Source organism: Aureobasidium pullulans, assembly GCF_000721785.1.
Source record: "Aureobasidium pullulans EXF-150 unplaced genomic scaffold scaffold_8, whole genome shotgun sequence".
Taxonomy (NCBI): domain Eukaryota; kingdom Fungi; phylum Ascomycota; class Dothideomycetes; order Dothideales; family Saccotheciaceae; genus Aureobasidium; species Aureobasidium pullulans.
The window spans coordinates 1105678-1130912 of NW_021941028.1; the positions used below are offsets into that span (position 1 = coordinate 1105678).

Here is a 25235-nt window from a genome sequence, read left to right on the forward strand (position 1 = left end):
ACTGGGCGTCAGCGGTGGAGGAGCTGCCGTTGTTGTAAGGTCCAGAAACGAAGGCACCACCAGTGGAGATGGCACCAGATGCAGGGCCAGTAGTCAGAGCAGCGGAGATACCGGTGGCCTTGGTGGTGGCGTTGGCAGAGGGGATGATGGACAGGCTGGCGCGGCTGCTGGTAGGCTTCAGGGATGCGGGGATGCTGGTAACGGTGTATGACGAAGAATCGAGGCACATCATGTACAGGTGGTTGCATGCAGCAGTGTCGGAGGAGCCGGAGACGAGGCAGGTATCAAGTGTCGTTGCGCATGCATTGGTACAAGAGGCATTCTCGCGGTCACATTCATTGCTTGCAGTTCCGTTGGAGGCACAAAGCTTGCTTCTGCCTGCGCAGTCGAGAGGCTTGTAGTCGACGAGGCTGGTGGCGATGCTTCCTAGGCAAGAGTTGTACACTCTTCGGGGCTGTTAGCTGACTGTCGATTGGTATCGTAATATAGTGACTTACCCCTGGCACTGAGAAGCGGTAGAGTTGTCGCCGGAGCTGTTGCATGAATCGAGTAGCTGACTGCACGTGTTCTTGCCTACAGAGGGTTAGCAGTGGTTACAATGGGTAGATGGACATGACGAACAATCAGCATTGGCAGCAGAGCATGTATTCTCCTCGATGCCCGATGAGAAGCAAGAGGTGTAGCGCTGCACACAGTTGATGGACGAAGCAGCTTTCTCGGCTTCAGGGGTAGCTCCCAAGCAAGTATCGTAGTGCTGGAACTCAGGTTAGTATGTCATGTTCGCATCGAAAATTTCCATATTTGTTTTCAGGGGCAAGTTCGTACCTTTTGGCAAGCAGGCTTGACAGACTCATCACCAGAGCTCAGGCAGGTGTCTTGGGACTAAAGCAACGTCAGTGAATGTACTTCAAATGTTTAGGAAGTATAGTGGCGCAATGGTTGTTGTTGGTACCCCGATCCGAGAAATTATCAAATTTCTTCTGACAAAGTTGATATCCAACAACACCACTCAACCTCTATACTCTAGGGTCGCTTACTCTTGAGCATGAAGATTTGCAGGTAGCCGTAATTGCCGAACAGTTGTTTGATGCTTGAGTATGTTAGAACAGATGTAGAGCGCATGGCACGAGATTTTTGACTTACCATCACCCGAGAGGAAACAGTCGGTGGCGATCTCGACGCAAGAGACGGGCGAGACGGGGGTAACATCGGCAGACCCAAGGCATTGAGAATAATGTGTGTTGCAACCCTCAACGACGCTGGATGAGTTTCCGGACAGACAGGTGTCTTGGGACTAAGGCAGAGTCAGTGTCAATCTCTCACAGAGAACGGTGGTATTTTCATACTCTACTGCAAACTGTCTTGCATACAGCTTTAAAGCACGTTAGCCACATACAAACGTATAAAGGGTGATATCAACTCTTACCATTTTTGGCGTCACATTCTGCGTCCGAAAATTCACCGGAAAGGTAGCAAGCCTATTTTGGTTATTAGGATATGGGAATCTACCTTCTTGATGGCACTTACATCGTTCTCAGCTACGCAGTCGACCTTAGGCTTCTGCAGCTTCGAGCTCCCGAGGCAGCTGAGGTAAAAGTCCTGTTGATATAAATGAGCATGATATCCCAAATTGTGGCCAAAAGTGGGTTTCAGCTGCACTTACCTCGCATTGTCCCTTGACGCTATCATCTCCAGTGCTAAGGCAAGTACTGAACTCACGACTGCACACATCCTTGCCTATGTCATCGTTAGCTGCTGTGTGACGGAGAAATGTGGTGAATACAAACACTGCGCATTATCCGCGTCACATTGGTTCAACTCTGAATCGTCGAGGTAGCACTGCTCCTGTTGAGAGACACAATCGATAGAGCTGTTGGAAGAAGCAGTTGTTGCACCAACACACTGCGAGTACCAGTTCAAACAGCCAGCATCGGTTGAGTTGTCTCCACTAGAGTTGCAAGTATTGTAAATATTCGAGCAAATGTCTTTGCATTGAGCCGTCTGACGAGCGCATTCGTTGTCCGAAGAGTCTGATTCGTAGCAAGTTTGAGCGGCCTTGACAAATTAGTAAATCGGAGTCGTGTGCCACGGATAAAGAAGTGCTTACTTCAACGCAGTTGATCTTTGACGTCTGTCCCTCGAGCTTATCTGATCCAAGACAGCTGAGGTATGCAGAGTCACAGCCCGCAGCAACGGAATCATCTCCGCCGGCAAGACAAGCATCCTTGAGGACACCACTGGCTTCCGTTAGCTAAGCTTCTTCTAGACAGGAGACCAACATACCAAGTTTGTTTACATTGGGCAATGAGACTTCCAGATTGGTTGTCAGCTGTACCGTTGAGGTAGGCGTTCTCAGCAACTTCTATGCAGCTGGTCGAAGGGGCGGTAGCCTTGTCGGCACCCAAACACTGGGTGAGCTTAGATTGACACAACTCGCTGTTGTCGTTTTCGGTAGAGTTGCAGATATCTGTTAAGGCGCTACAGGCGGTCTTGCAGTTGCCGATCTTGCTGTCGCAGGTGTTGTCGACAGAACCATCTCCAGTGTAACAGGGGATGACCGAGGCAAGACAATCCAGAGAAACCACAGAGGAAGATGTCGCACCAACACAAGCATCGTATGCGGACGAACAGACAGCCTTGGAAGTACCGCTGCTCAAGCAATTGCTCTGGTTCATGGCGCACTTGTCCTTGCATGTCGAAGCCTGAGAGGAACAAACATTGCCGTTCGAACTTCCGAAATCGTAGCAGCTCGAGAAGGCTGTGATGCAGTCGGTGGTGGAGTTCTGAGCAACGGCGACCGTTGCGAGACCGATGAGAACGGGTACGAACGACCTCATGGCGTTAGTGTAACGAATGGATGCCGAGAAACGGCGAAAAAGAAGAGATAAAGAATTGTTCTTTGAGATGGAATCACTTCGACAATAGAAAACAACGAATGGATGGAAAAGAGACTTGGAAACAACCCACGGTGCAACCTGTCCAGGTTATATGAATTCGAGTACCAGACTAACAGTGCACGATGGCTTGCCAAGCGTCCTTAGTTCTTGCCACTACCAGTAAAAGATCGTACTTGCCCTGTGATCATATCTTAATCTGCGACGAACCTACATTGACAGGGAAAGTCGGATGTAGAAGGTCCAGACTTTTGAGATGAAGCTGCCTGACAACAACAACTCTCTACATCTTCTTTAATCTATTCATGAATTTCCATCCAAGATGCATCACATTCTCAGCTGAAACGAAGCTTCTCGCGACCCTGCGCATTGTCACTTTCGGCTGTGTCGGGTACCTGAAAATCGACAGGTTCCCGCGGATCCTGCATGATCTTCATCTCGCGGATGTGGAAACCACACGAAAGCCAAGCCCTGGGGCGGGTCGCTTCTCCAAATTTCGGCACAAAGCAAAGTCAATTCGTCGTATTGCCTAAAATTAGGACTCGCAATATTGTTGAAGACCTAATTCTGTTAAAATTGCGACAACCAATCAGTACAATTCTGGAGTCTTTCCAATATCATAACACGAGCGACGTGCCAGGCTGAGATGTACGTTTCTGCCCGTCATGACGTTGTGCGTTTCAGACGTTGAGTGGTCATCGTCGCGGAACAACGGCGCTGCACGCTCGAAAGCGGCTGGTAAGGCTGAACTGTGGAGAGGGGCAAAGGCTCTTGATTCTTGAAGACGCTGGAGAGGGGGTTTTACCATCGCGCCAAAAGTATGGACGCCCACACCTTCTCAACGATGGTGCTAGCTTTTATAGGTCGCCAACGCCTCGGTGCCGCCTCAAGGTGAGGATGAGCAGAGCATAACTATGTCTAAATGTTCTGACCATTCCACCAGTGGGAGGCCTATGTTAAGGACCCTTACTTCACTTAAGTTGTTGATCATATGTACCCTTCTCTCTGCATCTCTTCAGTCACGTCAAACTAGTGTGCGTTAGCATTTTACGGTTGTTGAGCAGCGAACCACGTACTCTGATTCCGCCAATTTCGTTAACCTCACGCCGAAGTAGGAAAGTTACTGCTTGCAAATTCAACTCGGCGATCACGTCCGCGTCCCTAATGGTCTTGGTGCTGCTGCAACCTCTCTGGCAACATGCCTGATCTTGAGGGTCCTGATCCCAAGTCTGACACCTCTACTAACTCCGCCCAGAAGGGTTCTTGGGTCCATCTTCCTAATTAGTCGTTGGACACTGAGCCTCTGGTGAGTAGATGCGTTCAGGTCGATGTGGTAAAACACTAATGCGGTACACAGTTTCAAAAAGCTCCTCCCGCGTGCCTTATAACCTCAAGCAACGAGCAAGCAAACACCCTGTCACTTGTCGCCCTCGCACCACACTGCCAATCTCTGGAGAAAATGAAGAGACAAGGGGGAACAGGAAGGAATGGAATCGATAAAACAATGGAGAAAGAAAAACAGAGACAGGCAATTTGGCCCAGACACACTCCTTTTGTTGTGAGTTTTACCTATGCGGTGCTGTACATATGCCTTATACTTATCCCTCTCTCTCTCGCAGTTGCACTACAGATTTCAGCACCTCCATTGAGCATCAAGTCCTATGCATCCACTAAACCGGCCTTCATCGCAGCCTACTCCACTTGCAGGATGGAAACCTCAGATCGCATGCAAGTTCAAACCAATTGCATGTCCACCGTTGAGCTCCACTCACAGCTTCCAATACGCGTCTCTTGAACATCAATAAAGAGGTAGTATGTTTCTAGAACCGAGTCATCTTTCCAAAGATATTACAGTATGAAATACCGCCACTCTCAATGATCATGTGCTTGTCGTCGAAACCGATCTTGTTCTGCCCATGTTGAATCTCCAGAGCCTTCTCTTGACCAAGCAGCTGTGGAAATGCACAAGATTTATGGACCATGGTTTGTTATCAATACTTGTGAAGCGTTTGTGCAACGATCCTTTCCTCCAAGAGCATTGCCTCATATCTCGAGACCCCTGTACTCTTTCGTGAGCGCCGACCAGCAATATCGGAGGGTAATGGATGTGGTGAGGAGTATGGTCTGAGAAGAGGCCTTCTGATCTGGGCGAAACCAATAACGTCAAAGTCTCGTTTAGTGGATATCTACTGCTATATGAGATACCCTCACTGCAAAATCTTCCCTGACCGTCTGTCTTTGTATCATGGCAGACTCACTTGCAGGCTCGAGACATCTACTGGAAACCTGCTTTCTCTCGCTCCACATGTGTTCAAAGCTGTACATCGTTATTACCGAACCATTCAACAATGGCAAGAGCGCAGGTTGATGTTGCCAAGAAATAAACATACCTTACGACAATACCTAGAGGGCTTGATCTAAGTTCTGGAGTCATGTTTTGCCTGTGCCCTGCGAACCGCCTCGGCGAACGTCTGGTCCCGCAGTAAAGCTAGTTTGAGCCTTCCATTCTCCTGCCTGCTTGCCTCAAGTTGGTCCCGAAGCTGATGGACTTGAATAGGAGTGGAGTCATGGGCTATGGTCGCATCCGCTGCAATAGCCTGCTCGCCGGTCATCTGATCAATGATTGCATAGAACCTTTTCAACAGTGCGTCCTCGTTGGCTACCAACTGTGCCTCATGAGCCGTAGCAAATTCCTCCTTCTCGCGAAGCAGCTCATCAATACGCTGTTGGTCTGACAGAAGCTGCTCGTCCGAGTTCGAGACGGTACTAGCAGTCGAGGCATGACGCTCGTTCTTTCTGTAGCGATCGATTGTTTCCAGGTGTCGTGCGTTGTCCCCAACAAGTTTTGCGTTATCTACACGCAGCTGCTCGAGCTCTGTAGGCGTCGGTGGATGTGAGACAGTTGAAATCGTTGAGATGTGACGAACACCTCTTCTCAAACGTGCTATCACTTCAGCTTGATCCCTCATAGTAAGGAGGACGTCACTTGTTGCCATGTTGGGATGAGCCACACTTTGTGTATCAGACGGCAGATTAGCCAACTTCTTGGTAACATCTTCCAGTCGGTACATGAGGCTGTCCAGTTCAATGCTGTTGTTCGGGATCAAATCCATGGGGTCGGAGTCCGGGTCAGCAGCGACAGCAGACGCGGCATTCTCCTCAAGACACTCAACAAGGCACTGCTGAAGGGAGTTACACTTCTCGACCAATTCCACCATAGGATCAAGAGGCACCCAAACGACTCTGGCTGGCTTTGACTCCTTCTGCCAACTTTGTCCATCATAGTACTCAGCTGCTGTCAACTTTCGACCTTGTGACTTGTGAGCCTTCTCCGCATCATCGAAAGTCAGATATCTCCAGTGACCAGGACCTTCCGGCTCAAATCTAGGGTTGATCGAACCTTCGATGGCAGTCCAAAGCACTGTAGGGATCTCGCCAAAAGGGTACTCGGTCTTGCTATCGGTCTTGAGGTAAGCAGCGATGCGAGCATCTGTGGTGGCTCGAGCATCTTCAAGCCCCAGCTTTCTTGCTTCTCGCTCATCCAGTTGAAGCTCTCCAGGTTGAAGATAGGTGAAAGTACCAAGGCCTTGGGGTATGCATCTAGGGTTGACAATTACGTTCGGATCATCATGAGCCTCGTCGAAAAGATCTTCGCGGTTCATTTCAACGCGATGAACACGGGCTCGCTTCGGGACCGCAGGGAAGTATAGGATGATAGGTTTTGTGTTAGGAAGTTGCTCCTGTGGAATCTTGTCGTCTGTAGCTTTCCCCTGAAACACATCTTCCGCATCTACATAACCGAAACCCTGTGCTGCGGGCTTGTCAACATCCTCTTGTAGGAACATGAATGAACCGGCAAAATCGGGCCGCTCGCTCGGATTGACGACAGCGCCTCTTTCAAGGAAAGCATCCAGCAGCCTTTGACGCTTTCTAATAATGACTTCGTCAAACAGAACACCCAGGGTTGCTTGAGTATCGAGTGTAGCAAAGGCTACACCATGGAGTGACCGAGTGTCTACGAAGAGACCTTCTTCAACAAAAGCCGAGTTGAGGACACAGTCTCTACACAGGAATTGTCCCATGGGGTCGATCCTCATCGTAGAGCATGTATAAGTATCGTTACAGTCCATACAGACGTGATATGTCTCTCGGCGAAGCTGTTCAGTGTTGCAATGACAGTAATTCTCCTTCACGCGTTCCAAACTGACTTGGCCGGTGTTGACCTTGTCTGCGGCCGACAAAACGGTCTGAATAGCATTGAGAAGGTCGTGGAATTGTTTCAGTGCCACTAGACCTTGTTCCAAGGCCCAGGCATGTAAGCTACTATCCATTTCGTAGAACTCAGCTGCCAGTAATGAGTCACCGGTGGTGGCGGTGAGGTCTCTAACCAGATTTGTTGGTGAAAGCTTCTTGTAGACCTGCTCGGACCAGTCTATGACGGCATGACCAGTATCGGTAAATGTCGTAGTTGTGTACATGTTTTGGTAATGGAGCGCTTGCGATTGGCTCTTCTTCGGCTGCAATAAGAATCGATCTCTGAGGTCGTCGACAAACTTCCGCATTTGATCAACATCCGTGCACATACCAACTGTGGCATAGACGATGTAACCCTTGAGTCGAAGACAAGCTTGACCTGCTTCGGTCAACGTATCTGACTCCCAGTCACCACTGAACCAGAAATTGTCGGGCATGCGTTTGTCAAGAAACTCGTGGATGGCGGGTGCGTCCATGTCTTCTGGTTTCATGCGCAAGGCGCGCCGAAAGCGATCATCCTTGTTGGGATAGAACGCAAAAATCCTTGAATTTGCATCCGATCCGAACAAAGGAGAGTGGTAGAGACCTACGTGGTCGGTACTGTGATGGCACCAATCGAATGGAAAACTTGCAAAGTCGATTCTTGGGTTCCAGTAAACAAGCGATGCAACCTCGATCAGGACTCTGCTCATTTTGAGACACCCGCCTTTCATCTGATCCCATTCTTTGACATCCTTGAACAGATCGTGAGGGTATTTGTTGAGCATCTTGCACACGATATTGCCCAGGTTGCGTGCTTGCTCAATGGTGGGACAGATGTCCTCGGTCAAGCAGCAGTCTTCGCCGAAGTGAAAGGTGTGTTCGCGATCTATCACCTTTACTCCGTCTCTGATCCTAGTGACTCTGGTGCTTCCAATAACACCATGCACGGGAATCCGGAAAGGACGCAGAGCGGGACTGGCGAGGTGGTTCATGTCCTTTACCACAATCTTCCACGCCATGACTTCCACGGTCTTGTGTTTTCCATTGCGAGTCTTGACGGGGAGGCCGTCTTTGCCCATGATTTTTCGAGTGATCGGATAGAGTTTGAGATGATTTTCCAAGAGCTGGTGGTTTCTGCCGCCATGATCGTCCAGCTCCATGATGTGGCGCATCCCTATGTGATCCGGCTCATAGTTGTACCTCTTATCAGTGATCTTGACATTGAGACCTCGATCTCTTGCGGCGCGGAATCGGTTGAGGTTGTGGGAATCTTCGTTTGGCGGGCTAGAGGGAGGGTTCAGAGGTCCAAGGCCACGAGTGTTAAGAGCGAACAGCATGCGCTTCTTCGGTTGGCTGGGATCGTTGGGGCCCTCTGTAGCATCACGCTTAAGATGCCCACGGTTGGTAGGAGGCATTGCCATGGCGCGTTCCCTCGAGACACGGTCAGTGTTTGAATGGCTATGGTTGAGGAGATATTGGTAGATTAGCAGAAAAGAAACAGAAGATGACGCGAGAGCGGCACAGTGACAAGCAAAGGAATAAACTAGAATGGGAAGAAACAGACTAGAAATGGAAGGAACACAGACGCCAGTGTTGTTTGCTGGTACCACCGTGTCGGGATGTGGCGCAGGACGTACACGTCGAATTTACCAACTTTGGAATTTCTGGAATTTCTGGAAGTTGCCTTTCCAAAACTGCACCATCATCATGGACCAGCCCAAGCTCCAGATCGTGGAGGCCATCATCGCCTTGGATCAGACTAACGTCGCGGACGTCCTCCGAAAGGCCTTCAAACTAATCGCCGACTGTTACGAAGCCGAGATGATGGACGAATCTCTCGCAGGCGCAAGACACCTTCTCGAAAACTACTCGATCCCACCTTACTTGTGCTTAAAGTTGTGCATTGTTATCAGCGCATCATCCAACAACTGGCCGTATGCCGAGGAATATCGCCTACGAGCAGAGAGGCTGTATACAAGCGTTTGCGGAACACCCTACCTCAGCAGCAGGCCTGACGTGGATCTCGAAGGTACACGCAAAGAACTGGACATCTTGTCCGCGTATCAGCTCGACAACCCACCCACCTTTCGCCCAACCCTGCCACAGTCCCTCGTTCTCCCCAGCAATGACTCGATGCTTTCGGATGACGATACCGAAGAAGAGGAGGAGCAGCTGGATGAGGTTCGCGATGAGTGCGCTGGAGCCGACGAACTGTATGACTACGGTGATATGCCCGGTTATGTGAATGCCCTGGAAGACATCTTGCACAACTACAAGCACATGTCACCTCTCGTCAAGCTGAGAACTTGTCTCTTGATTGCGTCGGTGACCGACTTTCCCAGCTGGGCCATATCTCGTCGCGAAGAGGCCGAACAGCTTTGGCGAGAGCAAAAGGAGTTCTTTGGCGCAGATATGCCGGCCGATGTCCAGTCATTCCTTCAGGCCGCGCGCGTCCAACTCGATGAGCTCGCTCAAGACCAATTGGAGACCGGCAGTACTTCGGCAGACGATCCGGTTGAAAACGCCGCTTTGAGCAACGCGACCGCCGAGGTGAGTGGACAGTGCTTGGCTATCCGGACCGCGTCCTCCTCCTCGTGTGCCCAATTCTGTCACTTCTAGCCATCTCCTACGGCCATGCCCGGGGTTATTCAGTCTGTAGAAATGCACAATGTTTTCAAGATCTCTCTAGTCGTCCGCAGAGAGGCGCTAAATATCACACTCTCAGTGGACGGCTGCATTAATCTTAAAAACATTGTGCATTTCTACAGGGTGCGCGTGACAAAGTTTAGCACATGGGGAGGGTTAATTATTAACATGCAGAGCTAATTCGGACCGACAGTTATCACGCATCCGACTTGAAGATTAGCAAGACGACAACCACGCCAACCATTAACAACATGCATGTGCTAAATGTTGTTCTATCGACACAGATAACTTTTCTCGCGTGCACACAGGCGCGCCATATGCAAGATTGGAATTGGAGTGAATAGCTTCAAAGTATTGATTGTCAAGTTGATTATGAAAGCTAAATGATGAATACTTCTTCAGTGTGGTCAGTAATTAATAATGATTGATAATGATCCCATCATCAATCAATTACCAGATTTTACATGATCAATCAATCACGATTATGACAATCAGTTATACGTAGGCGACAACAAGGTAATGCTAACGACAATAAGCAAGTGTTCTAAATTCACTGAAAATTAGCACACATTAAGTATAAACATCCATCGGTTCATTGGCGGGGCAAAACTACGACGATCAGGTTTTGAAGCCATAAATTTAGTGGTATAGCGAAATTGTTGTGGAGGATCTCCGCATCTTATCCGATTCTACTAGGGCGACCCTGCTGTCATGGGGATGAACCTGTTCGATGTTCGAGTGATCATCATGACAATTATCATCACCGCTTTCATTATCAACCAATCAACTCGTCTGGAAAAGATTATAAATCGTTATCATGTTAATTGTCACGAAATTATCATTTACGATCGATCACTGACCACACTGTACTTCTTTGCACCTTCTGCTCCCATCTAGCCGTCCTTAACGTCCTCAATGTCCTCAATGTCCTCAACATCCCCAATGTCCTCGGTGTACCACTATTCTCGCTGCTCTCGCTGTCCACGGCGTTCTGACCGGTGCCGCTCCAAAGCTTCTGCCAGCTCTGCCTTCAACGTGCGGTTGCGGCGAAGCGCATCCGGGGTGTGAACGCTCACTGAGTCGTTCTGGCTGAGAGACTCTTCATCTTCCGAATCTTCCTCGAACTGCAATCGAGCAAGAGGCACAGTAATAACAGGTGCAGCAGGACTCCATCTATTATGCTCCAGGTAGAGTGCGGTGTTTGATGTGTCGGAGAATGGTGACATGTTTCCAGGTATCGCGCTATTGGCTCGGCCAGTCTGCGTTTGTCGCAGTGGTTCGAGTGGATTAGTGTTAGGTAGTGGGAGTTCCAGCTCCGGATTTCCCGTGCCGATGGAGGAGAAGTCCTGTTGCGTGAAAGCTGGAGCGAGGTCGTTGTCATGAGTGAGTGTAGCCCAAGCGATATTGATCCCCCTGATAGCAGTCTTGGTCCTGGAGTCTGCATGGCCCGAACGTCGAAGTTCCCAAATTTCTTCAGCAGTGGGGGCGGCATGGTCAGTGAAGGAATGTCGTTGGTACTTTGCAAAATAGCGATGAGCAGTTGCCTTGTCGTCAGGTGTAAGATACAACCATTTGCCGGTCGTGAGAGGTTGTGTAGTAGGGTTGAGATAACTGGGATGGGGTTGGAATATAACAAAGGGCTGAATCTTGACCGAGACACCAAATTCGAGACCTTTGAGATGGCCATTCGCACGAGCCTCGATGACTGCCCTGCCGTCATCGTAACCCATCATCCTTGCGGCAAGATCGTCGACTCCAGTCTCCAAGAACGTGAAAGTTCCCTCCACCTTTGGCACAACAGGAGGGTTCACGATGCAGCCTCGCACTTTGGCACTTGCGATAGCCCTTTGTCGCTCATACAAGGATCTAGAGTCGCTGGACACAGCCACTTCCTCCCCCTCATTGTCTTTTTCATTGTCTTCATCTTCGTCATCTTCATCTTCATCTTCATCTTCATCTTCATCTTCATCTTCATCTTCATCTTCATACTCATCTCCATACTCATCTTCATCGTTTTCATCGTCGTCATCGTAGTTGATACGACCACCGAGAATAAGCGAGGAGACTTCGTCATCCATCAACGCATCATCGTCTTTGTCGGCGCCGTGGCTGACATAGGAAAGGCGATCTTCCGACGTTGTGTGCTTCCACGATCTTGGAAAAGTGACGACGGGATATTCTGACGCTTCCTTGGGAGCATCAAAATACTCGGTATCTCTATCGTCCACAGTCATCCTGACAGCGTCGAGACAAAGGTGCAATACGGCGACAGGATACTCGTGTCTCAAGGCATTGGCTTTCCACGATTCCAGCATTGCGGTGCAATACTCTGGCACCCAATCGATATCGATATCTGTGGGTTGGGTTGTGATGAAGCCCGTTGATAACGGCTCACCCGGCATGATGTCTCTGATCAGTTTCCCGTCCCGATCAAACGTGTGCAGCCCTCGGCCAAAGGAGTATACCTGAGTATGGCCGGCAAAGGGTACGAATTTGAAACCGAAGATATGACATTTACCGCTGTACTTGAGCCATTGCATGACGAAGAAGATCAGTATGGTGGTGGGGGATTCCTGAGTATCGTTGTCGCTGTCGCATTCATGCCACCAGGTCCATAGCCGTGCCCGCATCTCCCAGAAAAGAAACTCCCAGCAAGAGTCATCTGGCGTGGTGTTCTTACGAAAAAATAGAGGAGATCCGTCATTGCCGGTGGGAAGCTCTAGGTTGTGAGGGTTGTATCTTGGTTGGTGAGCCTGTTCGATCAGACCTTTGATATTGGTCAATTCTTTCTCGTTCCACATCCTGAAGTCCGGAAATGGTGCCACAATCCCGCGACGACGTCTACGAGGCGTGAAACTGATGCGATGACGCCTGGTCAAGAAACGTGACCTGATCACCGAATCCAAAACTCCAGATTTGTACTTTGGTGCCCATATCTCTCCGAAGTCGTCTCTGATGTTCTTCAGCCTGGCACTGTTACCATTTGGGAGCGAGGACTTGATCAGGAGAGCATTGTCTGCAGCTCTTTCGAAAGCTACACACTGGCCTTGAATCTCTTCGTGATAGTCTACTTGACAGGGCCGATCGGCCACCAATTCTCTCAGAGAAAGCATCCTTTTGTACCATGGAACCATATGGAGAATGTCTGTACCTCTGGCGTAATTCAGAGCTTGGAACGTCATAGCAACGTTATCAGGATGATGTAGATGGGGACCGTGTGGAGTGTTTGCTGATACATATGCCGGCAACAACCGGTCTGGACTGGGCCGTAAAGGGTGTTTGTTCGTACGACCACCGGAGAAATCATCGTTGTAGACTGCATTGTGAACGTCGAAGTCATGATTCCCATAAGCATTACGCCATCTGTAGGTACTGATATTGAATTGTTGCTCCATACTTGCTTGCATGTCAGGCCTCTTCCATTGAACGGGTCCGTGTGTCTCGTCGGCCTCATACATGTGCCATATCAGCCGGCGGAATTGATATTCCACGGGTGCAACGAGTACAAACATGAAAGGGTCGTTGTTTCCTCTGCACCCCGCGCAGAGGAGAGCACGGTTTCTAGAATGACAGTACATGTCGTGATAAGAGCGGACAGTGCCGCAAGACATACAAACTCTGTCGTTAGATGGGTGTTGTTGAGGGTCACAATGATTTGCAATGGCATCGGTTTCGGTAAAATCTCTGCGGTTGACCTTATCCGCGGCCTGCATGACCGCCAGCATAACATTCTGGAGAAGCTTTCCGGAAGCAAGTGCATCAATACCTCGCTGATGAATATACGCAAGCATAATTGTACTGTTTGAGTTTGTCCTCGGGCGGAATGTCCTCGGAGAGGGTGCCGATCCATCTTTCATAGAAATATAGGATGAAAGTTCTGCAGAGGCCACGAAGTAAATGTGATGGCTGGCTATTCGTGGTGCTGTGAACAAAGCCTTGCCATTCAGCACTCCATGCTCTCTATATTCCTTCCTTCCGACATGAGGAAGCAGAAATGGTCGCGACAAATCATCAATCATTTCTCGGAGTTGCGTTGCAGTCCCGCAGAACCCAGCAAGTGACCAGTAGATCCAGCGTAAGAGTTGCCAAGAAGCACTGTCTGACGCTTCGTCCTTCACAGCATAGTCTGGAGTGGTGCTTTGAGCAAACCAGAAGCCTTGTGGAATATTGCAATCTCTTTTGACGACGCTGACATTGACATCACCAGGTCTTACGCGAAGGTCATCAAAAGAATCTCCTGCCCGAGTGCGATCGCTCAAGACACACAGAAAATTAGGAGATGCGTATAGATGGTCGCGAAGCTCGGGTTTGAGAGAAGAACGCATCTGAGAGATGTACGCTGCACTTCGATCGTGGCCAATCCAGTCAGAGTGAATTTTGTTGAAATCCAGATCCGGCTTCCATGTCATCAATGTGACGATCTCGACGAATTGGACGACTGATGAATGACCTTGACCGTAAGGAGCGTTCCACCTTTCGAGAGGGAGTGTCCCGGGGGTTTTGTTCAATACGTCGCATGCGACGTCAGCGAGAGCCAGCGCTTCAGACTTGTTGCGGCATATGGTGAGATCCACTAAACAATTCTCTGCTCGAGACCCTTGCCTGGACTGGGCTCTCAAAGTGAACAAATGGACGATCTCGCGGTGTGGATCTGGATCATTCTGGTCGCAGACAAGTAATTTGAACACCCGAGTTTCGCCATCCTCTCTTTGACACATCTCTGGCGTCACCTGGACAGTCTGGAAATTCCGAATCCAATTATGTCCATTTCGTGTTTCGCAGTATCGAGGTAGAGCAGTCACATGCCTCATACGGCCAGGAGACGGCACAAACTTGATANGCAAGAGAAGATGACAGCAAGAGAAGATGACAGCAAGAGAAGATGATAGCAAGAGCAGATGACAGCAAGAGCAGATGACAGCAAGAGAAGATAATAGGTAGCACGCGGCGGTGATAGACAAAAGAAAGCAAATAGAAGGATCGATAAGCTGCGGGCTGGCAGCAAGAGTAGCAGAAGATGGTATAGCACAGTGCGAGGGAGTTATGACGACCACAGAAGGCAGACGAGTGAAAGGATGGATGTGATCAAGAGGAGATGCCTGGCGGGTACAGACGGATGGTTATAGCCCACGACCAGGTCGTTCCGCTGAGCTGATAATATGTTCCTCAGGTGCACATTTTGCGGCAGCTTACAGGTTTATCCCTTAAATGAACGTGACACTTTAAGTGGTCGCACGCATGTCAATAAATTCTTGCTGCAGCTTACAGGTTTATCCCCTAAATGAACGTGACGCTTTAAGTGGTCGCACGCATGTCAATAAATTCGTAGAGCTCCGAGGGCTTGAGACAGAGCGGAGAATTGCATGCTTACTGTCAGCAGATCGGCCAGAATCTGCAGAGATGATGGCGTGAATTCAATGCTTTGATATGTTGGGTATGGATCCTCATTTCACATTGGTCTGTTTCTTTCGCCGATCAATCCTCAATTCCCACCCTGGCATATGGAGTTAGCTGCAGGTCTAGCAGATGATATGCCGATTGGTGAGTACGGTGAGTGGGTGAGTTCGCTGCATATGCTCTCTGCTGAGATGCATGATGTTGCGCCAGCGCTATCATGGTTGACCAAATAGAGATGCTTGTGCTGTTGCCTATAAAGCCAAGGTATTTACGCAATCTGCTCGTCCTTTCGTGCCGCTCGAGACTCCAGCACACGTTCATCATTCTTGTTGTGACCATAATAACTCTTTCTTTACTATCACGTTGTGGCGTGTTCTTAGCGCCTGCAATGTGTGTTGTGGTACCGTAAAATTACCTGCACATTTTGCCAAGGCGAAACCATGCAACAACACCCGAGAGGCTTGCAGACGAACTTATTTCATCTATCGGTGGAACCCTTGAATATGCAATTCCCTAAATTCGCGGTGCTATTTAACCGATGCAGGCATAAGTACATACAGAAGCAGGTGTACGGAGTCGAGGACTGTAAGATTCTGCATTAGCGCATGAAGTGGTCCCGGTAATTACGACGTCTCTGTGGGGATTTGCTGTTGGAAGCACAGCTCGAGATCAGAGTAGAAAGAGAATACTGACTGCTCTGACATGACCAATCTATCCACAAAGTCAAACTGGTCGGCAGGATTCTGAGTCTACATGAAGGGCTCGCCAAGGTGTCGGTGATCGCTGCTCTAGCAAGTAAAACAAGTGTCGGACAGCAGAAGAGGTGAAGAGATGATGCGGCAAAGATGCCTCAAGTGAGAGATGGAATTTGTTCTTTTGATCTGGTCTACTCAAGTACCTGCGACTAAGCTGGCACAGTAGGCATACGTGATTCGGAATTGGTACAAGGCTCATTCGTCGGTATCCCAGGGTGCAACAATTTCCTTTTCCTCTTTCTTCCTGATGGGAAATACGAACTTTGGAGGCTCAATTTCACGTTCCGTGTCCTGCTCCTTCTTGTCCGGGCTGCCCTCGGTATCCTTGACTTTCTTCCTTCCGCCCGAACTTGTGATTGCGGCGAGTTTGGCACTGAACGAACGTGAAGGGGGTTTCTGGAGATTGGGATTTATGGCATGGTCGTTTGGGCGAGCGGCGGTTGCACGGCGTGCGGTTGGACTCTCAAAGCTGCGCCGAGGAGAAGGGGACAAGTGGGTGCTTGGTGATTCGGATATCGCGTCGGCAGACGGGGCGTGCCATGGACTGAGATTCCTAGCGGAAGTCGCAACTTGACCGGCTTTTTGAGTGAACCATTGACGTTTCTTCTTGCTGCTCGGAGTGTTCGGAGTTTGTGCAAGTCCGGGCTTCCCTTGGCTTGGCGCCGTTGCAGGCTTTGCGATGTGTCAGCGTCAGCGACAAGAAACAGGAGCATGCTACTGCGTACTCTACTCACTTGTTCAACACGCCTCTTTGCCGTTGCTTCTCCCTCTAGGAATGCCTTCTTGAGCATCTCCCAGAAGAACGAATCTGCTGCTTCCATGTCGCCTGACTTGACTGCATTGTCGTACTCCGGTGTGGTATGAACTGCCACACCTTGATACATTGCAGAAAGCTTCAAGGCTGCTTGTCCTGGTCTGAATGGGACCTCGGCTTCGAGGGCTTGAATGTGGCCTCTAAGATCTCCTCTACCCAGCTCCAGCAGGGGTTCCTCGGGTGCTGTACTGGGACCCTCTGTGTCATCTGGGTCGTACTCGTCGTCGAGCGGCTGCTTTTCCTCTTGTAAAGTTCGGAGTTTGTCCAAAGTCTGACGTGTTTCTTCCAGTGTCGTCTCGATGAACTGGTCCTCGCCAACAGGCTCGATGTATCTGATGTGGTTCCAGAGACTCTCGGCCAGGAGTCTGTGTTTTTCGGCAAAGGCCCAGAGCTCATGTGACAGGGCCAGCATGATTTGCGCCTTCAGTCGTACAATCAAGCTGCAATGCGTCGTCTCAAGCAAATTTTCCAGGACAGTGATGGTCAGGTTGACATTTCCGGACTCGTAGAGTGCCTTTGCAGCTGCCATCTGAGTTCTTACGTGCTTGTGATAAGCGATCTTTGCGGCTGCGGTCATGTCCATAGGGTTTTTGGCGTGGTTCTCTGCCATGTTTGCAGAAAACCTGGCGTGGTATGGGATTGAGATTCGTAGCTGAGGGGCACTGCTGTACGTATCCGTCCGCTTTCACAAACCAAGCAAACAAAGTCCACCAAGGCCAAGCAGGCGACACCTTCCCCTGTAGCACTATCCAGAACCTTCCTTATTCATGTGAAGGCTCTGGTCACTTTGTCTCACTAAAGCCACAGCCCATCGCGTCCCATTCAAGAGGTGTCTCTGCCTGAGGCCGATAGACCCGCTGGCTTCTGGTACCTTCTGCTCCGCCAACACCCAGCGTCACATCAATTTTTAACCAAGAACTCCGCCAATACTACACCGCATCCAGTCTCGTCGTAGATCGCAATTCGAATCAAAAAACCATGGCTTCAGCTACCAATCAAGCAAACCGGAAGAAGACAGAGGTGACCTACTATCCGGAAGATGAGTCCGAACAAGCCCAAACCACTACCGGCGACGGCGACGGCGACGGCGACAGCGATGTCCTTCGCCGAAAAGCTGCACCTACACATCATGCACCGGAAGTACCCCCCAATCGAGACCCAGACTCCCAGCCAGAAACTGCAGCACTGCAAGCTCTTAACCAAGCGGCAATACTCGATCCGTACCGAATCCTCCCAAACAAAAAATCACCCAACGTCGAAGCCTTCGTAAGACTGGTCAAAGATGGCCTATGTGAAAGGCCTCACGGCTTTACTTACGACCCTAGCCGCCCACGCGCGAAGCATGTGCTCGATCTCGGCATTTACACCAACGTCTCTGGCAGACCTCGAGATTTTCGCATCGAGGAAGTCTCGAGCTACCAAGTTCAAAGAGCAGAAGAAGACAACGAAGTTACCGCTTTCAAAGTCATTGTGCACGACATCAATGAATCTGAGGGTCCAAGTGTACAACTGTACAAACTCAAGCCTCGCGCAGCCAACCCTCGGCGGGCCAGCAGTGCAGCAGTGCCTGAGAATTGTGCACTTGATACCTCTATCTGTAGAGACGAGGAAGCTGCTCGGCAGCTCGGACGTATTGCCTGTCGCATCATGAACAGAGTTCCTTTACCACTCCCATTGAGCGAGTGGAACGCTCCTACCCGGGGTGCGAGGGCATTGCCTCACATAGTTACATTCGTTGAAATTACATCTCTGATGATCTGGCGGCATGATATCGATCTCGGGTTGCTTCATTCGGACTGGATCGGTGAAGGCGAGAGCCGAGATGTTTACGGTTCGAAGATTCGTTCGGCAGCGGGGACGACCACGACTCTTCTGCAAGCAAGCATACGGTTTTTATGCATCAACACAGACTTGGAGAAGACCAGGCACACTGAAACAGTCGGCGTTCAGCTCAACGCGATACGTAGCGATGCTATACTGGATGATACCGCCCTCCGAATTCCAGATGGATTCTGGTTTGCGGAAGACGCTCTACCTCTACACGGCGATGGCAGTCGCGATTTTGAAGCCGGCTGGAATATAATCCGGTGGTCCCTCTATTCGCGCGTAGGGCTATGTGGTACAACAGAGCAGCTACGAGACTCGTTCGATGAAACGATCGGCAACTACTTCGATGACTTGACACTCCAAAGGACTAGTGGAAGCTTCAATGGAGGTAGCTTCTATCTTACTGCTGGGCCTCGATCTCAGCACAGCTATTTTAGTCTCGAGCCCAGCATCAACGTGGCTCGTATCCTGTACGCCAATGCCGAGAGTATGATCAGTGGAGAGCACATGAAGACCCGCACTGCAGCATCATCTGCGCTTACATGTCGCTTTCGAACACTCGAACGCATTTTAGCTGCGCATGTCCAGCAGCAGGGTCTTAATGCTCTTGTGGCCGGAAAGAGTCTGCTTAATACCATACTGGCCATGATGGAAGCGTCGGACAGCATCGATCGTGGAGAAGTGTCTATCGAAGACGTGAAGCAGAGTCACTGTTCTTGTCGCAATGCAAGCGAAAAGACTCACAGAGAGCACGCATGTATGAGATGCTCTCTCCCATTCTTATGCATATTGTTGACTCTCACGAGAGACAATCGTCTTCTTTGTCGAGCCTGTCACACCGTGGAGTCTCCAACGTCTCCAGCGTCTCGCTTCCCAGCGGACACGGTGATCCCGGATAGTCAGGAAGAAGAAGACATGATGGCTATTGATATAGCCTGCACGATTCCACTGCCTAACGATCTGCACCCTTCTCATTCACACTCTGTGGAATCTTTGCATGATAAGGGAGTCTCTGATCATTCTGCCTCCAAAGGAAAACCCCTTTTTCCTCCTGATCTGAATACAACTGCCTCTGGGTCTGCACAGGGGTCTTCGCAATCTGCGCCATTCGATTCAACTCGACCGCCAACCTCGACGGTCGACCGTCAGCAACTCATTCAGGAAGCTACACTCGCTAGAGCAGTCATCAATCCTACAGAGCTACCAGAAGGCGATGGTGAATGGGCATTCCTCGACCCAAGCCAGAACAGCCTCGACGCATGGCAAGCGAAGAAGCTAGGTCACTCCGAAGCTTGGCCGCTCGCCTTGAAACGTCTGGAAGGCGATGCCAACATATCGTTGGACCTTCCGGTCGTGGTATTTTGGCCTGATGCGGCATTCTTGAATCCTCGTGAGCAACCTGCAGGTGATGGCCGTTGGGCGTACCTCACTGAGCGGGATGTGAAAGAGGCGCAGGTTCAATACCCCTATATGACGGCCAGTGAGCTCTGGACCGCACGCTTCACCGGCCTCGCAGCCCGTCACAGTCGAATAAACATCGTTTGGGTCAAAGCAGCTCTTGACACCGATTCATACGACAGTCTTGTTGAGCTGTTCACGAACAGGCTCGATGCAGGCGAGAACCGCCAAACCAATACCGCGATGCTCGAGATCTTGGAGAGTTACCTGACGAAAGAGTTACCTGACGAACATACCTGTGTTGGTATGGTGGCCTGAAGATCAGTACCTCAATCCAACTGTGCAGCCACCAGGCAAGGGTCATTGGGACTTCTTGACCGATGAAGACGAGGCCCTCGCAGAGCCAAACACAGCAGAGCAAATATGGCAGCAGCGTCTTTCATCTACCGGTAGCGACTTGGTCTTTTTGAGTCGTTGCAATGTCGTGTGGATTCCTGATGAGTCCGAGAATTTCGAATCTGGAATCGATCCTCTGGAAGACAAGGATTTGGAGATTTCTCGTCTTCAAGAACGGCTAGCCGCCTTTGAGGGCGAGCAATCCCGTGACGTTCTTGTGAGGCAGCTGCGCGTAGAGCTCCTTGAGAAGGATGATCGCATCTCAGGGCTTATCGACGCCGCTCGGGCCGCTCAACATCTTGACACTGAGATGATAGACTTCAGCGATGATCCTCAGGAGCAGATCAGATCTCTGGAAGGGATGGTCCGTGATCTACGACAAGAGAACCAACGACTGCAGCAACAGTTGGATAAAGACACAGTCTATGAAGAGGAGATCCGCCAGGCAATAAAGGCTAGAGATTTGGCTATGGGTGGGTATTCGAACTGAAATTTGGAAGTACAGTTAGGGACTGCAACGTGATATTGGAAGTTTGCAGTCTTCTCATCATGGTGCTTACTCATGCAGTAACAGTAGAAACCATGAACACAAGGCGTCGAATTGCGCTACAAATCTCTAAATATTTTGTAGTATGTCGACAGTGCAGTTGGTGACTAATAGAGTGTTGACAAGCGGTGTATATAGGCCGCTGATCACTTGGCCAAACTCTCTGAGCTATCAGTCGTTCGCACTCATGATATCGATATTCAGGTCTGTCTGAAAGCATAGGTACAAGGTGACTTGATTGACTTTGCCGAGAACAAATATTAGATAATCACACTCATACTTCCGCAATGTAACGTGTGAAGCTCGAACTTCGAAGGTGGAGCATAGATACTATCAATCTCTCTCAAACATCTCCGCATTCTATCTGATCCCGTGAGGGCAACTCTGCTATGAGTTGTAACGTCTTGGACGTCCTCCGGAAGGCCTTTAAACTAATCGCCGACTGTTACGAAACCCAGGCGATAGACGAATCTCTCGCAGGCGCAAGACACCTTCTCGAAAACTCCTCGGTTCCGCCTCAGATTGGGTTATGGCATGCAATCTGCGTCGGATCACTCTTTACAGAATGATTTACATCGATAACCAAAGATCAATATCACCCGCCATTTATCATAAGTGGTTACTACACACCTCGGTTGAGCGCCAACCGCTCAGACTCTGGCGGCTACAGTGGACAACTCGTAGCTCGGATGGATAACCAAGACTCGATTGAAGAGACAATACTCAGCCTTACCACCAGACCAGGACTATGATTCTTATATGCGAGGGTCTAGATATGAAACTGTCAAGACAAGTCTTTAATCGTCCCAACACAATTCCCCTTCGAACGACACGACTAATATGAGCGCCAAAGTCAGCGAAAAACCGTACCACACCATGAAGACATTACTGATCACAAACGCATTGCAGAAGGGCGGATGAACGACATGAGAGGTTTTGAATGGTTGTAATTAGAGCTATGAACGCCTTCTATTTCAGATTCAAGTAAGGCGCTGTGGTGCTCAGAACCCTCCCAGATCTTGTACTTTCGTCGCACATCGACCCAACTAGCCTCGCGTCCGGCATTGCCTGCTCTTGTGCTCTTCTCTAAGCACTGTTCTCGTTGCCCACGCTCACCACATCAGACGTTGTTACCAGTGAGATGTCTGAGACTGGGTCTCTTGGGCTCGCCAGAAAGCATCCCTTGATGCTGGTCCGTAGGCTTCGTCGAGACAATGAGTGGAGAGCTTTTCTGAAACCTTGCGTGTAGCATCGGACCATTTTCTGAGTCTCACGCTGGCTTCTCCGCACATCTTAGTACTGGTCGGTGTGTTCGAGGCAGGAATCGGTGGGTTGCAAGTGAGTTTCGGCCTTTGGCGAGATGTTACAGTCGGCATTTATCTGAATCTGAGTGTCTTTGATTTCTCCTCGTCCTGCTTCTCCTGCTTCCTTCTCATGCTGGCACTGGGCACATAGTCAGCTTCATCGTACACTCAGACATGCTTCCATGGTCAAGTCGGCTACGTACTTGCGGCGGATAGTTCCAGTGTTTACGCCAGAAGAGTCTTGCTTGTGGTCATTACTAGAGCCCTTGGAAATTTCCGAGTTATGTCTCGCATGACCACGTCCAATTGTGCCGGATGATTCGTTGTGCTTGTGAGAGGGTCTTCTTGCAAGCGAGCCATCCCCAGTGGGGAGGGCTGGGTGGGACCTACTGGTAGCCATTTGACCAGATGGTTTGGTAGCGTTACCTCTCGCGGAAGTGGAGGCTGCAAGGCTGACAGTCGACTGGTTCGCGCCTGTCATTCTGGACAGGGATCTCGCAGACCTCTTGCTAACTTCGAGGCTCTCAGCTGCCTTGAGCTTGGAGGAGACTGTGCCTCTTGCAAATCCAGCCTTTCCAAGGAGCGAGTCGAACCTGCCCTGGGTCGTAGGTGGTGGCCGAATGCTAGGCGGGGGCTGGTTGGGCGGCTGGAGCTGCGTGCCCGGTAGCGCGTCGGAGGCATTGAAACGAACACGGGGTCTTGGAGACTCTTGGTCGTTCTCGTCGGGGTCTGGCTCAACGAATCGAGCGCTCGCGGTTTTCTTCCTTGCCATCGGGTTTCTCATGGCCGAGAACAAGCCCTGGATTACAGACAGTGGTTAGTGAATGCAGTGATGAATTAGAGAGAATATGTGGCAGACCTTCTTCTCTTGGGGTTTTTCTTGTCGAGGTTCATACTTGTCCAGAATCTAGACAGTATCAGCCATCATTCCACCATGCCATACAACTCATCAGACATACTCCATGCATAGCTCCGATGCTACGGTGAGGGAGAACACCGGGGGTGATGAAGATTTGGCCGCCTTTCGTGCCCGAAGTCTCTGCCTCTGTTCCGCGGGGAGGAAGATCTTCGAAGATGATCAAGTCCGAGGTTGCAGTATCATCGGGCTTGCCGCTGGACGACTCGTCTCTGAGGAGGCCGGCTGTAAGTGCGTCTAGCTCTTTGCGGGCATTGATCAAATTGTTGCCGGGGGACTTTCCAGCAGGTAAATCTGTAATGATAGCTGCATAAGCAATCTCGGCCAGATCGCGAAGTCGTCCGCGCCTTGCTGGCTCTTTGGTTGACATCGCCATATAGATGTAGACCTTCAGTCGCATTTGAGTGTTGAGGGGGTAGGTATCCAGGATGTGTTGTGCGCCTTCGATGCATTCGACAAACTCATCCTTTTCGTAACAGCTAGCAATAAGCTGGAACGCTTGCTTGGTTACATCCTTGAAACTTCCTTGGTCAAGCGCCGCGATCCTAGCAACGATATGCGCCTGCTCAGCCATACCGGCGATAACCGTATGGAGGAATTGGACAGCGTAAAGGTTGCGTGCTGAGGAGTTTGGAGAGGCTGGAAGGTCTGGATCGGTTGGATGTGTTGCAGTGACTATGCATAGAGAGTCTGAGCTTTGTTCTGTTTGCTTCTTCCCTTTGTGGAAGGGCCTTGTTCCCGATCGAGCCATGCCGCCCCCATTTGTAACACCTGACATTCCTAGTTGCCTCGTTCACATCACATGACAGCAGAAGCTTCGAAACCTGAATGAATAGGTTGTGTTGCTGACATGTTGATCTAAGGAGGCCTGGATTCGATGTTGATATCCAATGGAAGCTAAATTGGGGGATAGATTTGCTGAAATGCTTAACTCCAACACTTGAAGCCGGTGACAATCAGGAGCCGAAAGTGAGTAGCAAAATCGGTACCTGACTTGTATTACTCATTGCTGCTGCTGCCACCTTCGCTTTCCTCTCGCTGGGCTCGGTGCGTTATGCTCCTACATCAACTCTAGCCTGCAGTCTCTACCTTGCAGTGATACCTCCATCAACACTAATCACCCCACCAGTGATGAAGTCATTCTCCAACAAGAAATCAACAGCTTTGGCGACGTCTGCACAAGTGCCAAGTCTGTTCAGGGGATGCATAGCAGCAGCTTGTTCTCTCGTGTATGCGCCACCGTTGTAACTCTCTTCCAGTACCGGCATTCCCGAGTCGATGACACCGGGAGCGACGGCGGAGATGTGAATGCCTTCATGTGCGTACTCCAAGGCTGTTGATTTGGTGAGGCCGATGATCTGGTTGAGTTGTCAGCAGCTGGGACGATTTCATGGTAAGATGAGGGTTTACGAACAGCATGTTTGGTCGAAGAGTAGGGAGCAGCATATGGCACACCGATGAGACCCGACATGCTTGCCATGTTAACAATCGTGCCTTTCTTGCCAGCGTCACCGAGTTTCTGTTGCTTGAGCATAATCTTGATTTGCTCCTGCATGCACCAGAAGGTTCCTCTTTGGTTGATGTTGTACATGAGATCCATGTCTTCGGTTGGGGTATCGTGGAAAGCCTGGAAAGTGCTCGACATGCCAGCGTTATTCACAACGGCATCGAGACGAGCATGGGTTTCGGCGACGTAGGCATGGAGAGCGATGACGGACTGGTGGGATGTGACGTCTACTGCGTGGAAGGAAGCGCTACCGCCGGCTTGAGAAATAGTGGCCACGACCTGGGAGTATCGGTTAGTGAAAATTATACTTGTGAACAAGACTTGATACCAACCTCATTGCCCTTCTTCTCGTTTCTACCAGTGACAATGACGTTCCAACCCTTCTTCGCAAGACGCTCAGCAGTTTCTTTGCCGATGCCAGTCGTGGCACCAATGATCAGACAAGTCCTTTGTTCAGCCATTGTTTTCCGCGGTAGTGGGTAAAAAATATCTATGAGACTGAATGGAGAGAGGAGCAGACGGCTGAGAGAAGGGTACATATGATCAACAACTCAAGTGGGGTAGGGGTCCTTGATATAGGCCTCCCACTGGAGTATGC

The 25235-nt window shown here is 50.1% G+C and overlaps 7 protein-coding genes across 7 annotated transcripts; 2 read left to right on the top strand and 5 right to left on the bottom strand.

The window, feature by feature from the left end:
* Positions 1-5117: 5117 nt before the first annotated feature.
* On the bottom strand, positions 5118-8290 carry M438DRAFT_405445 (uncharacterized protein; the record flags this gene model as incomplete). The annotated part of the gene is made up of 2 exons (XM_029909785.1): positions 5118-5211; positions 5285-8290. One exon carries the CDS (start codon positions 8288-8290, stop codon positions 5312-5314), a length of 2979 nt encoding a protein of 992 aa, XP_029761340.1. The 3' UTR covers positions 5118-5211; positions 5285-5311.
* Positions 8291-8837: 547 nt separating this feature from the next.
* On the top strand, positions 8838-9996 carry M438DRAFT_365119 (uncharacterized protein; the record flags this gene model as incomplete). Its single annotated transcript, XM_029907766.1, has 2 exons — positions 8838-9680; positions 9970-9996. 2 exons carry the CDS (start codon positions 8838-8840, stop codon positions 9994-9996), a joined length of 870 nt encoding a protein of 289 aa, XP_029761341.1.
* A 739-nt stretch (positions 9997-10735) lies between these two features.
* On the bottom strand, positions 10736-14494 carry M438DRAFT_355132 (uncharacterized protein; the record flags this gene model as incomplete). Its single annotated transcript, XM_029907011.1, has 1 exon — positions 10736-14494. One exon carries the CDS (start codon positions 14492-14494, stop codon positions 10736-10738), a length of 3759 nt encoding a protein of 1252 aa, XP_029761342.1.
* Positions 14495-16123: 1629 nt separating this feature from the next.
* M438DRAFT_334983 (uncharacterized protein) lies at positions 16124-17352 on the bottom strand (the record flags this gene model as incomplete). Its single annotated transcript, XM_029903771.1, has 2 exons — positions 16124-16600; positions 16663-17352. The coding sequence occupies 2 exons, from the start codon at positions 17350-17352 to the stop codon at positions 16124-16126; spliced, it is 1167 nt and encodes a 388-aa protein (XP_029761343.1).
* A 368-nt stretch (positions 17353-17720) lies between these two features.
* M438DRAFT_355134 (uncharacterized protein) lies at positions 17721-20853 on the top strand (the record flags this gene model as incomplete). Its single annotated transcript, XM_029907012.1, has 2 exons — positions 17721-20271; positions 20321-20853. 2 exons carry the CDS (start codon positions 17721-17723, stop codon positions 20851-20853), a joined length of 3084 nt encoding a protein of 1027 aa, XP_029761344.1.
* A 1417-nt stretch (positions 20854-22270) lies between these two features.
* Positions 22271-24199, bottom strand: M438DRAFT_208650 (uncharacterized protein). The gene is made up of 3 exons (XM_029899392.1): positions 23174-24199; positions 23074-23121; positions 22271-23013 (listed from the first exon to the last, which is right to left on the bottom strand). The coding sequence occupies exons 1-3, from the start codon at positions 23906-23908 to the stop codon at positions 22372-22374; spliced, it is 1425 nt and encodes a 474-aa protein (XP_029761345.1). The 5' UTR covers positions 23909-24199; the 3' UTR covers positions 22271-22371.
* A 16-nt stretch (positions 24200-24215) lies between these two features.
* M438DRAFT_374346 (short chain dehydrogenase) lies at positions 24216-25098 on the bottom strand (the record flags this gene model as incomplete). The annotated part of the gene is made up of 3 exons (XM_029908498.1): positions 24216-24488; positions 24545-24916; positions 24970-25098. 3 exons carry the CDS (start codon positions 25096-25098, stop codon positions 24216-24218), a joined length of 774 nt encoding a protein of 257 aa, XP_029761346.1.
* Between the last annotated feature and the right edge of the window lie 137 nt (positions 25099-25235).

Bases quoted from the DNA above. Each gene is read 5' to 3' on its own strand.
- M438DRAFT_208650 (XM_029899392.1), bottom strand. From the start codon at position 23,908: ATGTCAGGTGTTACAAATGGGGGCGGCATGGCTCGATCGGGAACAAGG. The intron at 23,122-23,173 runs GTATGTCTGATG...GATACTGTCTAG, and splicing joins GCATCGGAGCTATGCATGGA to ATTCTGGACAAGTATGAACC. The intron at 23,014-23,073 runs GTCTGCCACATA...TCTGTAATCCAG, and splicing joins AAAAACCCCAAGAGAAGAAG to GGCTTGTTCTCGGCCATGAG.